This window comes from Mobula hypostoma, chromosome 1, assembly GCF_963921235.1.
Source record: "Mobula hypostoma chromosome 1, sMobHyp1.1, whole genome shotgun sequence".
Taxonomy (NCBI): domain Eukaryota; kingdom Metazoa; phylum Chordata; class Chondrichthyes; order Myliobatiformes; family Myliobatidae; genus Mobula; species Mobula hypostoma.
This window is the reverse complement of record NC_086097.1, coordinates 36,101,611-36,118,338: the sequence shown is the minus strand read 5'-3', so window position 1 is coordinate 36,118,338 and position 16,728 is coordinate 36,101,611. Positions and strand designations below refer to the sequence as shown.

The window sequence follows — 16,728 nt, the reverse complement described above, 5'->3', positions numbered from 1 at the left end:
GGAATCGGATGGCAGAGGGGAAGAAGCTGTTCCTGAATCGCTGAGTGTGTGCCTTCAGGCTTCTGTATCTTCTACCTGATGGTAACAGTGAGAAAAGGGCATGCCCTGGGTGCTGGAGGTCCTTAATAATGGATGCTGCCTTTCTGAGACACCGCTTCCTAAAGGTGTCTTGAGTACTTTGTAGGCTAGTGCCCAAGATAGAGCTGACTAGATTTACAACCTTCTGCAGCTAATTTCGGTCCTGTGCAGTAGCCCCTCCATACCAGACGGTGATGCAGCCTGTCAGAATGCTCTCCACGGTACAACTATAGAAGTTTTTGAGTGTATTTGTTGACATGCCAAATCGCTTCAAACTCCTGATAAAGTATAGCTGCTGTCTTGCCTTCTTTATAACTACATCGATATGTTGGAACCAGGTTAGACCCTCAGAGATCTTGACACCCAGGAACTTGAAGCTGTTCACTCTCTCCACTTCTGATCCCTCTATGAGGACTGGTATGTGTTCCTTCGTCTTACCCTTCCTGAAGTCCACAATCAGCTCTTTTGTCTTACTGACGTTGAGTGCCAGGTTGTTGCTGCGGCACCATTCCACTAGTTGGCATATCTCACTCCTGTACGCCCTGTCATTACCACCATTCTACCAACAATGGTTGTATCGTCAGAAAATTTGTAGATGGTATTTGTGATTTGCCTAGCCACACAGTCATGTGTATACAGAGAGTAGAGCACCCTGAGGTGCACTAGTGTTGATTGTCAACGAAGAACTCCGCAGGTCAGGCAGAAAGAGATAAAGAGGTGAAGATCCTTGGTCAGAACTAGGAAGGAAGGAAAGAAACTAAATTAGTACAGTGGATTTGGTTAATTGGGACTCATTGAGACCAGTGTATTTTGGCCCAATTAAGCAACTGCCCCAATTAGCCGAAGTTTCATGGATATGGTTAAAAAGATTTTATTTTAAAACTACCATTTAACTGAATAACAAATTATACATTTAAATGAAATACAGAACAAGTTAGTACAGTACTAAAACTACTACATTACTAAAAAGTGTATATTAGGTCTTAGTAGTTATTGACGGAGGTGTGATGCCATGTTCTTTTTATTGATGGTAAATTGACCGTAAATCAGCGTAGATGCCAAGAGCAGATAAAAGACTGCCTTCCTATTGCATCCCCCAAACCCTCAAGTTCACTGTAACATTCAAGATGATTGTCAATACCTTCAAATTCTTCATAGTGCCTAACTTGTTGAAGTAGTGAAATCATTTCATTTTCAATCCTGGCCATTTCTGGCGTCTTCAAGCCTGAATGCTTGAAGCTGCAGAAGGCAAAGCAATTCAGAATTAATACTCACCAACTACCAGTGATAAAACTCACTGCTTTTTGAACACAAACACACGCAAGAGATGCTATTTAAAAGCTTCACTCTAAGCACAGTGTAATGTCCGTCAGCGCGCAAGTGCCAACAACTGTTGCTAGTCAGAAACTGTTTGGCAACAGTCTCCTGTCCTCACTAAGTGGCAAAGTGTCCCAGATAAATGAACAGACCCATTCTCTCAATTTGTTTTTGCTTTTTAAGAGTTGTCCCAAATGAGCGCCTGCCCTAATTAACTGATGGCCAAATTAACTGGAATCCACTGTATTATGTTGCTGGTAGGGAGGGAGATAGAAATGGACAGGACAAAGGGAGCTCAAACTTCCTTGGGTAAACAAGATAATCAGGTTGATGGGTTCATGAGGGCAATTGGGGAGAGAGAACCAAGTAGTAGAATTAACCCATTTGGCCCATCAAATCTGAAGAAGTCATGGATGCCATTAGTTACGTATCTTATACTGGGATAAAACTGGATGTGACAATGTGGATCTCAAACGGAAGTTCTTGGTCCTGTCTCACAATTCACTTGGAAATGTTTGCTAAGTCAATACGCCCTGAGAAAAATTAACGTTAGATTTCTAAGAACTATTTTATCATCGCACAATGTAAGTCCTAAATAACAAAGGAGTTCAAGTGGTTTTTTTTGGACTGTACAAAAAGGACAGGTTACACCTGAACCCAAAGGGCTCCAATATCCTAGCAAGCATATTTAATAGAACTGTTAGGGAGGGTTTAAACTAATTTAGCAGGGGGATGGGAACCAAAGTGATAGGGTTGAGGAAAAGGAAAGCAGAAATAAATTAAAGATAGTGTGCAACAGAGATTAAAGAAAGAACAGGCAGGAGATGAGACTTAATCACAGCCAGTGGCATGAGTTACAGGGCAATAGAGGCATGGTGCAGTTAAAACAGAAAGCAACAAATACTGGACTGAAAGTGTTGTATTTGAATGCGCGCAGCATAAGGAATAAAATGGATGATCTTGAAATTCAGTTACAGATTGGCAAATATGACGTTGTGGCCACCTCTGAAACTTGGCTAAAGGATGGCTGCCATTGGGAGCTGAACGTTCAAGGATATATGGAGTATTGGAAAGATAGGGTAGTAAGCAGAGGGGGTGGTGTGGGTCTGTGTATAAGAAATAATATTAAATCATTAGAAAGAGATGACATAGGATTGGAAGGTGTAGAGTCTCTATGGGTTGAGTTAAGAAATGACAAGGGTAAAAGGACCCTAATGGCAGTTGTATACAGGCCTCCAAACAGCAGCCGGGATGTGGATTACAAATTACAGCAGGAGATAGAAAGGGTGTGTCAGAAAGGCAAGGTCACGATAATCGTTGGGGATTTTAACTTGAAAGTGGATTGGGAAAACTAGGTCAGTACTGGACCTCAAGAGAGAGAATTTGTAGAAAGTCTAGGGGATGGTTTTTTAGAACAGCTTTTTGTTGCGCCCACTAGGGGATCGGCTGTGCTGGATTGGATGTTGTGCGATGATCCGGAGGTGATAAGAGAGCTTAAGGTTAAGGAGCCCCTAGGGAACAATGATCACAATGAAATTCACATTGAAATTTGAGAGGGTCGAAAATTAAATCTAATATATTGGTATTTCAGTGGAATAAAGGAAATTACAATGGCATGAGAGGGGAACTGACTGAAGTTGACTGGAATGGGACATTAGCAGGAAGGACAGCAGAGCAGCAATGGCTGGAGTTTCTGTGAAAAATGAGCGAAGTGCAAGACAAATATATTCCAAATAAGAAGAAATTTTCAAAGGGAAGAAGGACACTACCATGACTGACAAGTGAAGTCAGAGCCAAAGTAAAAGCAAAAGAGAGGGCACACAAGGAAGCCAGAGCTAGTGGGAAGATAGAGGATTGGAAGCTTTTAAAAATTGCAGAAGGAAACAAAGAAGGTCATTAGGAAGGAAAAGATGAATTATAAAAGGAAGCTAGTGACTAATATCAAAGAAGATACCAAAAGTTTGTTAAGTATATAAAGGGGAAAAGAGAGTTGAGGGTAGATATACTGTAGGACCAATACAAAATAACATTGGAGATATTGTAATGAGAGATGCAGAGATGGCAGAGGAACTGCATACATATTTTGCATCAGTCTTCACAGTGGAAGACGCCTACAGTATACCGGACTTTCAAGAGTGTCAGGGAAGTGAAGTATGTGTAGTGAAAATTAAGACTGAGAAGGTGCTCAGGAAGCTTAATGGTCTGAGGGTGGATAAATCTCCTGGACCTGATGGAATGCACCCTCGGGTTCTGAAGGAAGTAGCTGGAGAGATTGCGGAGGCATTAATGATGATCTTTCAAGAATCGATAGATTCTGGCTTTGTACCGGAATAATGGAAAATTGCAAATGTTACTCCACTATTTAAGAAGGGTGGGAGGCAGCAGAAAGGAAACTATAGACCTGTTAGCCTGACATCAGTGGTTGGGAAGTTGTTGGAATCAATTGTTAGGGACGAGAATACGGAATACCTGAAGGCACATGGCAAGATAGGCCAAAGTTAGCATGGTTTCCTGAAAGGAAAGCCCTGCTGACAAACCTACTGCAATTCTTTGAGGAAGTTATGAGCAGGGTAGATAAATGAGATGCAGTAGACATGGTGTACTTGGATTTTCAGAAGGCCTTTGACAAGGTGCCAACATGAGGCTGCTTAGCAAGATAAGAGCCCATGGAATTACAGGGGAGTTACTAGCATGGTGGAGCGTTGGCTGGTTGGCAGAAAACAGAGAGTAGGAATAAAGGGATCTTATTCTGGCTGGCTGCCGGTTACCAGTGGAGTTCCACAGGCGTCAGTGTTGGGACTGCTGCTGTTTACAATGTATGTCAATGATTTGGACTATGGGATCAATGGATTTGTGGCTAAATTTGCCGATGATACAAAGATAGGTGGAGGAGTGGGTAGTGTTGAGGAAACAGAGAGCCTGTAGAGAGACTTAGATAGTTTAAGGGAATGGACAAAGAAGTGGCAAATGAAATACAATGTTGGAAAGTATATGGTCATGCACTTTGGTAGAAGAAATAAACGGGCAGACTACTATTTAGATGGGGAGAGAATTCAAAATGCAGAGGTACAAAGGGACTTGGGAGTCCTTGTGCAGGATACCCTAATAAGTTAGCTTCCAGGTTGAGTCAGTTGTGAAGAAGGCAAATGCAATGTTGGCATTCATTTCTAGAGCTATAGAATATAAGAGCAGGGATGTGATGTTGAAATTCTATAACGGACTGGTGAGACCACACTTCGAGTATTGTGTGCAGTTTTGGGCCCCTTATTTTAGAAAGGATATACTGACTTTGGAGAAGGTTCAGAGAAGATTCACAAGAATGATTCCAGGAATGAAAGGGTTACCGTATGAGGATCGTCTGGCAGCTCTTGGGCTGTATTCCCTGGAGTTCAGGAGAATGAAGGGGGATCTCATGGAAACATTCCAAATGTTAAAAGGCCTGAACAGATTAGATATGGCAAAGTTATTTCCCATGGTAGGGGATTCTAGGACAAGAGGGCACGACTTCAGGATTGAAGGACATCCATTTAGAACAGAGATGCAGAGAAATTACTTTAGTCGGAGGGTGGTAAATCTGTAGATATTGTTGCCACCAGTGGCTGTGGAGGCCAAGTCATTGCGTGTATTTAAGGCAAAGATAGATAGGTTCTTGATTAGCCAGGGCATCAAAGTGTATGGGGTGAAGGCAGGGGAGTGGGGATACTGGAAGAATTGGATTGGCGGAGCAGACTTGATGGGCCGAATGGCCTACTTCTGCTCCTATATCTTATGCTTATGGTCTTATGGACTGAGAAAAACACTGACATGGATGATGGACATTAAAATGTGGGAATAAAATTATGTTACAAGCTCTACTTTCCTATTTCCCTGTTGATTTTAGGGGATAAGGAGTGTAATTCAGTAAGGATGTCAAAGGTTATGGAGAGAAGGCAGGAGAATGGGGTTGAGAGCGATAATAAGTCAGCCATGATGGAATGGTGGAGCAGACTCAAAGGGCCGAATAGCCCAATTCTGCTCCTGTGTCTTATGGTTTTATGCCCAGGCTAGGGGTTTGTTGGCTAAATGTCCTTGTAAAACTACTGCAATTATCATATTATTATTATTACCACTGGTAAACAAGGAACTCCAGGTCTTTAAGCCATTTGGCAATGGAATGGTAATGTCTTTCCATTCCCAGGTGCTCTGTGACTTGGTGGTATCTGTGTGTTCAGCCATCCTTGTCCAAGTACTTGGCAGCACTGTTGAAGGGACAAGTTGCTGTACTGCCTCTTTTAGATGCTATGATAGAGGGAGTGAATGTTTCAGATTGGGGACAGATTACCATAAGAAATTTAAAGCCTTTCAACTTGTACTTCAACAAGGCATGGTCTAACCTCGAGCATTTTAAGGCTGTTGTAACATCTTGACCATCACCTTGTCTTATGTGAGCCATTTCAGTTTATTGATATTGAAATACATGTTTTGTACATGCACCGTCATGACATGACTGAACTAACTACAATGCAGTTTGCCTGGTTCGGGGAAGGTCCTGATACCTTTATCGGTCCAACCTCCAGTGTTTGAAAGGGTTAAGCAGCTCATACTTTGCATCCTTAAGCAACAAGTATAACGCCAAGGTTCTCGTATAATTGGAAACTCAAGTGAGCAATTAATCATTTCATAATTGTTATCAGGATGCACAATGTAATTTAAATTTCCACCCACACATCAGTCTACAACATAATCCTGAATCTGGCAGGTTAGTATTTAACAATTAACTGTAACGTTGAGTGCCTGATGAGTAAATAATAGCTTAGCATGAAAGAGAAAATGTCATCAGTCTTTTGGGGAGCTGGAGGGGCGTGGAAACATTTGAAGGGCGTACTATGGGAGGGAAGGGCAATTTCACTCCCACACTGTTCCCACTTCACACAGGTGAAAATTTAGATTGCCAGTGATCAGAATGAAATCGAAGACATGTTTTATATTCAACCTTTTGCTTCAAAACTAAGTAATCAGACATATTAACTAGCCATGCTTTTCACCGATGCTTGAGTTCAGTCACCTGTCAGAAAGTCACAGGCTCACGCTCCACTCGACACTGATGAGCCTGAAACCCAGGCTAACCGTTCAGGGTGGGAGAGAGAGAGGGCTGCCCTCGTAGAAAGGAAGTACCAAACTCGAACCATCTGTCATTACAAAAATGATAAAATCAAATTGTATGAGCAAAGACATATCTTATGGCTACCATTTATCCTTATCTGTTTATTTATTTTGTCATTACTGTGGGATGTTAGAACATAGAACATAGAAATTTACAGTATGTTACAGGCCCTTCGGCCCATAATGTTGTGCCAAACATGTAACCTACTCGAGAGACTGCCTAGAATTTCCCTAGCGCATAGCCCTCTATTTTTCCAAGCTCCATGTACCTATCTAAGAAGCTCTTAAAAGACCCTATTGTATCTAGTTCCACCACCGCCACCAGTAGTGTTATTGTGCATAAATGGCATATTTGGTATTGGAAAGGAAAGGAAGGTGGAATGACTGTACGTACACACGTCATTATGAATGGAGAGAGGGAGGTTGGGGCTGTGCCAGTTGGGCAAGATGTTACGCGGAGGTGATTATCAGAGTGAAGGGGAATTACTTATACCAATTTTAATTCACAAGGATCAATTCCGGGGCCTGAACTATTTACAATTTAAATAATGACTTGGGAGAAGACACTGAAGATGTGGTTACAAAATTTACTAAAGGCATGAAGAAAGATGAGAAAGTAAGAGGATATATGTTGGGGACAAAAGAATATGGATAAGATAAGTAAATGGGCAGCAATCTAGCAAAATGTGAAATCAACCATTTGGACAAGAAAAGTAAAAGTAGGTATGTTGTCTAAATGGAGAAAGATTGTAGAGCACGTTGATGTGGCGTGATTTAGTTGTTCTGGTGCGTGATGCTCAAAATGATATTATGTCTGTGCAACAAGTAATTGGGAAGGCTATTTGAATGCAATTGTTTAGTGTGAGGGGATACGAAAACAACAGTAGAGGGTTTATTTGTGTGTTACATGGGGCATTGTGACAGCAATCTGGAGAGCTGTATACAATATTTCGTACTTAATCACCCCCTCACTTGATCTCACTTATCACCTGCAACCTTGTATTTCTTCCCCTCCCCTCACCTTCTTATTCTGGCATCTGGGCCTCTTCCTTTCCAGTCCAGATGAATGGTCTCCACACAAAACATCAACTTTTTATTCCTCTCCAAGTCATGGCTGCTTCCTGACTTGCTGAATTCCTCCAGCGTTGCACAAGAGGCTCTGTACTTGCTGAAAATCTTGAGCAACACACACAAAATGCTGGAGGAATTCAGCAAGTGAGGAAGATTTTCAGCATCTGCAGAACCTCTTGTGCTTATAATACTGGTTTGATCATTTAAGAAAAAATGTTAATGTGTTGGAAACAATTCAGAGAAGGTACTTGTGCACATGACTTGACTACTTGACTGTAACCTGGAGTGCATAGGCTGCCTAATAAGGAAAGATCAAACAGGCAAAGTGTTTATCCTTTGGAGGTTAAAATAGGAAAGGACTTCCTGAGGGATCTTGATAGGATCAGAAGGATGTTTACTCTTGTGTGAGAACTCATAACTAGGAATCACTGATTAAAAATAAGGGGTCAGCTATTTAAGACATAAATGTAAGGAAACGTTTTTTCTGTGTCTTTGGAACACTTTCCGTTAAATGGTGGTGGAAACGAAAATTTTGAAACATTTTGAAGCAGCAACAGATGAATTCTGAATCTGAAATCAGATCAGTCTGATTTTGTTAGAAACAAAAGAGACATGGACCAAAACAGCATGGATTATGGGCCCGTTGGCCCAATGACTCTATACACACCACAGTGCCCGCCCAGCTAGTCCCAATTTTCTGTTTGACCCACATTCCTCTCAGCTTCACCCCACCATGTATATATCCAAGTGTTTCTGAAATGATGCTCTGGTACCTGTCTCAATCACTTCTGACAGCTTGTTCCATACACTCAACACCCTCTACATAAAATAATGTTGCCCCTCAGGTCTCTTTTAAAATCTTTCCCATCTCATGGTTAACTTGTGCCCCTAGTTTAGAACGCTCCGCCCTGGGGAAAAAGACTGTGAACCTATCCACCTTATTTATGCCTCTCATAATTGTAAACTTTTTAATATTATCACCCTTTGTTATCCTATGTTCCAAGGAATGAAGACTTAGCCTGGCCCACCTCTCCCTATATCTTGGCATTACTATTCCTGACAACATCCATGTAAATATTTTCTTCACCCTTTGCAGTTTAATCTTTCCCATAACAAAGTGACAAAAACTGTGTATGGGACTCACCAATGACTTATAAAGTCGCAACTCCTTTACTCAATGCCCTGTCTGATGGTCATAGTGCTAAATGCCTTTTCCAGCATTCTGTCTACCCGTGACGCCACTCTGAATGAATTGCACACTTGTACTCCTCAGTCCCTCTGTCCTATTACACTTCCTAGTGCCCTACCGTTCATAGTACCAGTCCTATACTGGTTTGACTTTCCAAAATCCATTATTTCACACGTACCTGTATTGAAATCCATTTGATACACCCCTGCCTACTTCCTAACCTGATCATGAGCCCTTATAACCTGTGATAACCTTCTTTACTATGAATCACACCTTTCATTTTCTTGTCATCTGCAAACTTGCTGATCAAGCCTAGTGCCTTTGCATCCAAATCATCGATATAAATACTGAATAACAAGGGTCCTAGCACTGACTCCTGTGGCCTCCGTTCCGAGAAATAACTGCCGACCACTGTCCTTCATTTCTTTTCTCTGAGCTTATTTTGCATCCAGCTAACTGGCTCCTCTGGATCCACGAGACCCAACCTTCCAGACCAGCCTACCGTGCAGGACCTTGTCAAAGGCCTTGCTGAAGTTCAAGTAGATAATATCCAGTGCCCCACCCTCTACCTTTTTGGCAACTTTAGAAAAAACTAAAAGGTTTGTCAAGCTCAAATTCCCACACCCAAAGCCATGCTGACTCCTCCTAGCCAATGTCTGCCTATCCAAATGCCCTCCATCAGGATCCCTTCCAGTAAATTCCCCTCTACTGATATCAGGCTGATTGGTCTGTAGTTTCCTGGTTTGTCCTTGCAACCCTTTTAAAGAATGGAACATCATCAGTTATCTTCCTGTCATTAGGAATTTCAGCAGTGGTTAACAATTATTGGATGACAGAGCAGGCTCAGAGGCCTAATCCCATTTCTAATTCATATATACATGGGATTTAATCTCAGATCCAACACACACATTCACAATTTCACCACTTTATATTAGGGAACATGCTTTCCTTTATTTCCAAACACCTGAGATCAGTGTGGTGATGTGTTCTGAATTGAAGTTCAGAGATGTTATTGAGAGTCAGCTCAATGGTAATTTGAAACTTTTTATACTTTTCCATGGTTGTTGGGTAAGCAGGATTTGTCAGAAAGTGAGTAGCAGACATCGCCTAACTTGTGGCACCTGTATTCATTAAAGTACTTGCTTCAAAGGGTGAGGTGTAGCTTTTGCGATCTCGTGGAGTGTTTCACTGAAAAGAATCTATGTCATTGGGGGTTAACTTTCTTTCCACAGATGTTGCTGGACACTTCATGATATATTAACTTGTGTCTTTTTCCTGGTTAACTTGTCTGAAACTCCTGGAGTTTAAAGTAGTATTTACCCTGTCAGCTTTGGTCTGCACCCTATCACAGCTATCCCTTCTTTTCTGTCCTTGGCCCCAACCCTTCCACTCCCTGCAACTTAAAAAGTTCAAAGTTCAAATAAATTTGTTATCAAAGTACGAATATTTCACCATATGCTACTTTGAGATTCATTTTCTTGCAGGCATTCACGGTAGAACAGAGAAATAAATTAAACCTGTTAAAATGTACTTGTTTTCTCACTTTTCCAGCCTTGTTGAAGGGTTCTTGACTTGAAACATTAACACGTTTTCTCTTTGCATGCACATTGAATTTTTCGTCATATTTATGGTTTGGATTTCCAGCATCTCCAGTTTTATTACAAATCCTTTCAATCAACCTGTGCCTTCCAACTCGACAACTCTACATGGCAATGAGTCACAGATTCTTTCCCCTATTTGGTAGTAAGTTTTTTCATGAAATTCTTAAGCAAATCCATTTGTGACTATTACCTACTTTGGACTCTCAGTTCTGGTCTCCTCATCTTGCCTATTCAAGCCTAATTCATAACGTTAAATTCCTCCAAGAAGCACACCACTATTCACTACATTTTAGCAACCCTTTGATCACTTTGCACTCAAATGGAGATTGTGTTTTTAAAAAATGTTTTAATTGTGATCTTTCCTGTACAAATTGTGTATAACTTATGTTTTTCTTGTGAACGCTGATTATCTGATCTCTGTGCCTGTGATACTGTTGCAGGTGAGTTTTTCATTGCACCTGTACACATGGACTTGTGCATATGACGATAAACTGGACTTTGACTTTCCCACTGGGTCCTGATAACTATATTTAATCATTTTAGATGTGGTGCTTGTAAATCCCTTTTATACCTTTGCCAATAGCTCCAGATTATTGTCAGAACATGGATACCGTAACCTTACACAGTGTTCCAAATATGATATAAACAAAATTCAATTTATTCATTTATTATTGATCCCTACAGTTTATTTGAAAGATTTATGGATTTTGGTGTTTTTTTTGCTGAACACTGGGGAAAGAACAGGAAGCAGCTACAAAACCCAAATCACTATATTCCACCTAAAATTTCTTTCTCTGCGATGGCCATAATGAAAGACTCCTTGAGAAAATGTATTTGAGATCTGGAAAAGGAAATTTCATTAACTCCCAATACAAGAACGTTTCCTTGGTAACGCACAAGACTGCAGATGCCGGAATCCGAGCAACAAGCAATTTGCTAGTGGAACGCCTGTGGAGGAAAAGAAATTATCGATATTGTTGGTCAAAATTCTGCAGAAGGTTCCCAGATTTTACTGGTGCCAAACTAATTTACTTTATATAAATGACTGATTTTTTTTCCCCATGCTGGACTAAGCATAAATAAGTTAAATATTTTTCATAGAATTTTTAGTCTGATTTTGATTTTAAAATCCAAAATGTTAAAATATTTTAACTTGTTAAATGTTTGCCACATGTTGTAATGTGCTTTCAGGGTCTGGGCAAGAAAAAATGTCAACACATGAGTTATTGCTCATAATTCCTAATACTTTGCTTTTGTTGTTAGTTGGAGTTGCCAGTCAGAGGAAAACCCACCTAGAAAATTGAACAACTCTGGGTAACATACTTCCAAATTGTTAGCTGTCAGACACTGGTGAGCTAGGCTAGGTGAAGATAATTTGGAAAATGAGGAAAGAATAAGGCAGTAGATGAGGAAAAGCAACATATGCAGTAACATGGTGAGTATATTCATCCTCAATTGATTCATTTTGCTCTTGTTCTCTCTATAGTCACTCCAGAGGCCATTGGGTTTTTGTCTGCAGTTGGAGTCTTTGTTATCTTGTTGGTAGTTCTATTCCTCTTCATCAACAAGAAATTATGCTTTGAGAAAATTGGTGGCCTCCCATGCCTTGAACTGAAGCGAGAAAAGAAGCGGGCGCGGGATAAAGCCGGAATCCACAAGGGCCTCGGTGAGTGCTCCATTTATCTTTTAACAAGGTGCTGAATATCTGTGGGCTTTGTCTTATCTGGAGGACGTACAGGAGGTGTAAGGTGAAAGGGCAAATATTTGTAGGAGAGCTGATGGGCAAGTTTTTCCACAGAGAGAGTGGTAGGTATACTGAACAAACTGCTAGAGGAGATGGCAGTTGCAAGTTGAAATTCAAGTTCATTGTTGTCATAGGTATGCATATCCAGTATATATGAAGGGACAGGGCATGAAGGGATACAGGGAGAAGGCAGAAGATTGGGGTTGAGAGGAACAATGGGTCAGCCACGATGAAATGGTGGAGCAGACTCGATGGGCCAAATGGCCTAATTCTGCTCCTATGTCATTTGGTATAAATGCCACGGAAAATAATTATTTGCAGCAACAGCACAGTTCAATACAATACAATCAGAGTTTAAAAACATTGGACAGATGTGAATAGCAAAGCAATCATGGGTTATGGGTCAAATGAAGGGAAATGGGATTAGCATAGACTGGCATCTTGGTCTGTTTCCATGCTGTATGACTCTGACTCTCTGCATTTGATTGGTGAGTTTCATACTGGTGCTTCATCTTAATTCGGGAGAGAAAGTTACCCAACTGTGTTTCCATTCAGGTGTACTCTGGGGAGATGACTAAATGTGATGGAGCGAGTGAAGAGCATTAATATCAGTGAGTAGCTCAGATCATTTCAGCTGCAGGGAGTACCATCCATTAAAATAGCAGATTTACAGGCACCCCAAATTAATTTCCTACCAGGGAGGCCTTAGTAGAGCCACTGCCTCTTGGTGCCAGTAACCTGAGTTCAATGCTGATCTCCAATGATGTCTGTATGGTGTTTGCCCATTCAATTTGTCACCATGTGTCTCTGATTTCCTCCCACATCCTAAACATGCAGTTTTGTAGCTCAAGGTGAACGTCAAAGTCTAGTTTGTTGTCATGTGTACTGTGTGCACAGGTGCAATGAAAATCCTTCTTAATCAGAGTCAGGTTCAGTAGCATATTTCACAATATCACAGGTTTAATATCATGACGTGTTGTGAAATCTGTAATTTTGGAGCAGCAGTTCAGTGCAATGCATAAAAATACTATAAATTACAATAAGGAATGTAATTAGATTAAATCTGGAGGGAGAAGATGGCGGCGCGACACAGCGCGTGTGGCCGTTCCGAATGAATATCGTATGTGTTATCTAGAGGGTCGTGCACAATCCAGCTTTGATGGAGACAGCCGTGAGAAACACAATGGAACACCTGGAGCAATTTCTGAAATGCCCGCTTCGCTGCACTGCTACTGTGTGATCGAGAATCTCCAGAGGGGAAGGCCCCAAATCCTTGGCTTTGCCTACTGCCTGTTGCCGGGGCCAGGGTCGAAGCGCTCGGCAGAGATGGTGCTCGGTGTCGGAGAGCTGGTCGGAGGCTCAGAGTTTTAAGACGGACTCAGAGTCGGACTGTGGTCGGATGCTTCCGGGATGCTGCATCGGCAAGTTTGTGAAGCTGGAGGTTTACCGTCTGCGTGAGATGATAGGACTTTCGAAAGACTGAGACTTTTACCGTGCCATGGTCTGTTCTTATCAAATTACGGTATTGCTTTGCACTGTTGTAACTATATTATAATTAACGCAAACAACAGGAATTCTGCAGATGCTGGAAATTCAAGCAACACTAGTCCTGACGAAGGGTCTCGGCCTGAAACGTCGACTGCACCTCTTCCTAGAGACCTGCTGCGTTCACCAGCAACTTTTATGTAGTCCTGACGAAGGGTCTCGGCCTGAAACATCGACTGCACCTCTTCCTAGAGGTGCTGCCTGGCCTGCTGCGTTCACCAGCAATTTTTATGTGTGTTGCTTGTTATAATTATGTGGTTTTTGTTAGTTTTTAAGTCGGTTTGTCATGTGTTTCTGTGATGTCATTCTGGAAAAAACATTGTATCATTTCTTAAGGCATGCACACTAAATGACAATAAAAGAGGACTGCGTGTCCTCATAATCTAATCTAAGGTAGGGCAAAAAAGAGAGCAAATCTAGTCAGGTAGTATTCATGGGTTGATTCATCGTCTGTTCAGAAATCTGATGGCGGAGAGGAAGAAGCTGTTCCTAAAATGTTGAGCGTGACTTCAGGATCCTCTATCTCTCCTCTGATGGCAGTGATACATAAAGAGCATGTTCTAGATGATGGGGTCTTTAATGGTGGATGTCGCCTTTTTGAGGCATTGCCTTTTGGAGATGTCCTCGTTGCTGTGGAGCCTGGTGCCCATGCTGGAGCTGGTTGGGCTTGCAGTCTCCCACAGTTTTTTTTTCTGATCCTGTGCAGTGGCCCCTCTGTACCAGTTGCAACCAGTTAGAATCCTCTCCATGGTCCATCTGTAGAAATCTGCAAGTGCCTTTGGTCGCATCCCAAATCTCTTCAAACTCCTGACGAAATGTAGTTGTGACTTCCCTTCTTCATAGTTACTTCATGATGTATCAGTATGCTGCACCCAGGGACTTGAAACTGCTCACACTTTCCACTGCTGACCCCTCAAAAAGGACTGATGTATGTTCACTTGACTTCACCTTCCTGAAGTCCACAATCGTTTCCTTCATCCTGCTGACGTTGTGTGCAAAGTTATTGTTGAACACCACTCAATCAACTGAACTAGAGCATTCCACCCCTGTGTGCCTCGTCGTCACCATTTGAGGTTCTGGCAACAACAGCTGTGTCATCAGCAAATTTAAAGATTGTGTTTGAGCTGTGTCTAGCCACCCAGTCCTGGATGTCGGGGCAGCAGAGCGGTGGGCTAAGCACGGTATCCTTGAGATGTGGCGGTGTTGATTGTCAACAAGGCTGAGATGTTATTTCTGATCCGCACTGACTCTGGTCTCCCAAAAAGGCAGCATCAAAGGCAGATGGCATTAGATAAATAGCATTCACTAGGAAAACATCAATTAAATATAAATCAACAACATTTTTCCAACTAAGAACATAACTGGACAAAAAACAAATCAAAGTCCATTGTGGTGCAAAGACATCTGAGTGAGCTGCTGTCCCACTCTTTTACTACGCTGCCATTGCTAGTGACAGTGTTGTCAATAATCTAACCAGAACAGGGTGCTAATTATTTGCAAAATGGAGATTAATGCCTTGATTTTTAGAAATGGTTACAGATGATAAGCTTTTATAAAGAGGAATGCTGAGTCATAATATCCTCCCCTGTTCCTGGCTGAAAATTATTCCCAGTAAGTGCTGGAAGAAGAGTTTGAAACCCCGTTCTTCCTGGGCATCTCAGGAAATGGCGCGTCAGCCAGCATTGGCGATCTCCCAACTCTGCGCCGAAAGACCCGCTGTTTTCTGGCCACGTACGCTCAGGGAATACACACTCTGGCCTGCCAAATCCATGAGATTAGGATGTCTCTCTCACCCAAGTCCTGGTTTGTGTGAATGCTGTGTGATTTGCTGCTCTGTTGCAACTCATTGCCAGGAAATAACAGACCGCACACTGCATATAATTAAAGGAAGCGTATTTATGAATATTAACTGAAGGGTTAGTGAAGAAAAGAAAGGAAAAAAAAAGAAAAAGGGCCCATTACAATTAAACAGTCACCTCGCACCTTGCTCTATCGAATCACGGTCCGCACCGGATCGAGCCCTATGACCGGTTCTCTCCAGTGTCTTCTCTCTTCATTTCCCGCCGAACAAAGACAAAGGCACACACCGGTGTCAGGCTCAAAAAAAAAACCCCGGTACCCCGTTCTTCTCTCCTGATTGGACGGCTCACATTCCTCAGCACCCATTATCTCTAACAATAACCCAAACACTGCTTCTACAGAAAGACCATTACTACCCTACAACGTTAGTACTGAAACCTTTAGCAGAATATTACAGGATCAATTCGTTATTTTAATTAAGATGTTCATTGTAAGTGGCTCATCTTGTCTATCTGGACCTATAGACAGATTAGGAATGTAGGTTCATTTTGCACTGATATTGATGGCAAGGGCTTTCTAGGTACATAAGCAGTAGAATAGGTCCGGTGTAGATGATCATGAACTAGAATGAGCCTCTGTACTGGAACACCAGTTGCATGTCTGATCTCCGCTTTGTTACATAGCCCTTAAAATTTATCTTGATTAGTTGTCTGTCATTGATTGATTTTCTCTTTAGATTCAGTGCAGGCTTTCACTTTTAACTGCTACAATTCTTTTTTGCTGTAAATAAGACTCATTGATTGGGACCTATATCCAATCTTGACACAAATCAACAGATCCTAACTGCAGATCAATTTTTTTGTCAAGTTTTTAATCACTAATGCATGACTTTTGTGTCGCTTTCAAGTGGTCTGCTCTGTGATGAGCTCTGAGCATTTGGCTCGGTTTATGCCTGCAGCATCAGCACACAATCGCACCGGGAGCAGAATTATTAAAGCTATTTTAGTGCTGCAGTCAAATTGCACTTTAATAATTCTGTGCTGCTATGCGGTGATGCCAGGTCAGAGTAATTGTACAAATTCACTATCCCAAATGCTGCTGAGTTCAAAAGTTTATTTTTAAAAGCTGTCACAGCCTTGAGTTCTACAGGTAATGAGATGAAATGAGCCAGAATATCATTGCAAACCAGACAACAAAAGGGTAGTAGCCCGGTTATGCCATTTTACATAACAAACCCCGCC

At 41.7% G+C, this 16,728-nt stretch overlaps 1 protein-coding gene across 7 annotated transcripts in view; it reads left to right on the top strand.

Moving 5' to 3' along the window:
• LOC134345523 (synaptotagmin-16-like) overlaps positions 1 to 16,728 on the top strand; it is a 188,694-nt gene that overhangs the window by 101,934 nt on the left and 70,032 nt on the right. For 6 of the 7 annotated variants that reach the window (XM_063046358.1, XM_063046305.1, XM_063046348.1 and 3 more), the window contains exon 2: positions 11,885 to 12,064. Coding sequence is in view for 5 of the 7 variants with exons in the window: in XM_063046348.1 (XP_062902418.1) it covers positions 11,885 to 12,064 (180 nt within the window). In the remaining 2 variants the exon portion in view is untranslated. Of the gene's footprint in view, positions 1 to 11,884; positions 12,065 to 12,697; positions 12,754 to 16,728 lie in introns of all 7 variants that reach the window. The other variant, XM_063046340.1, reaches the window with a different exon arrangement.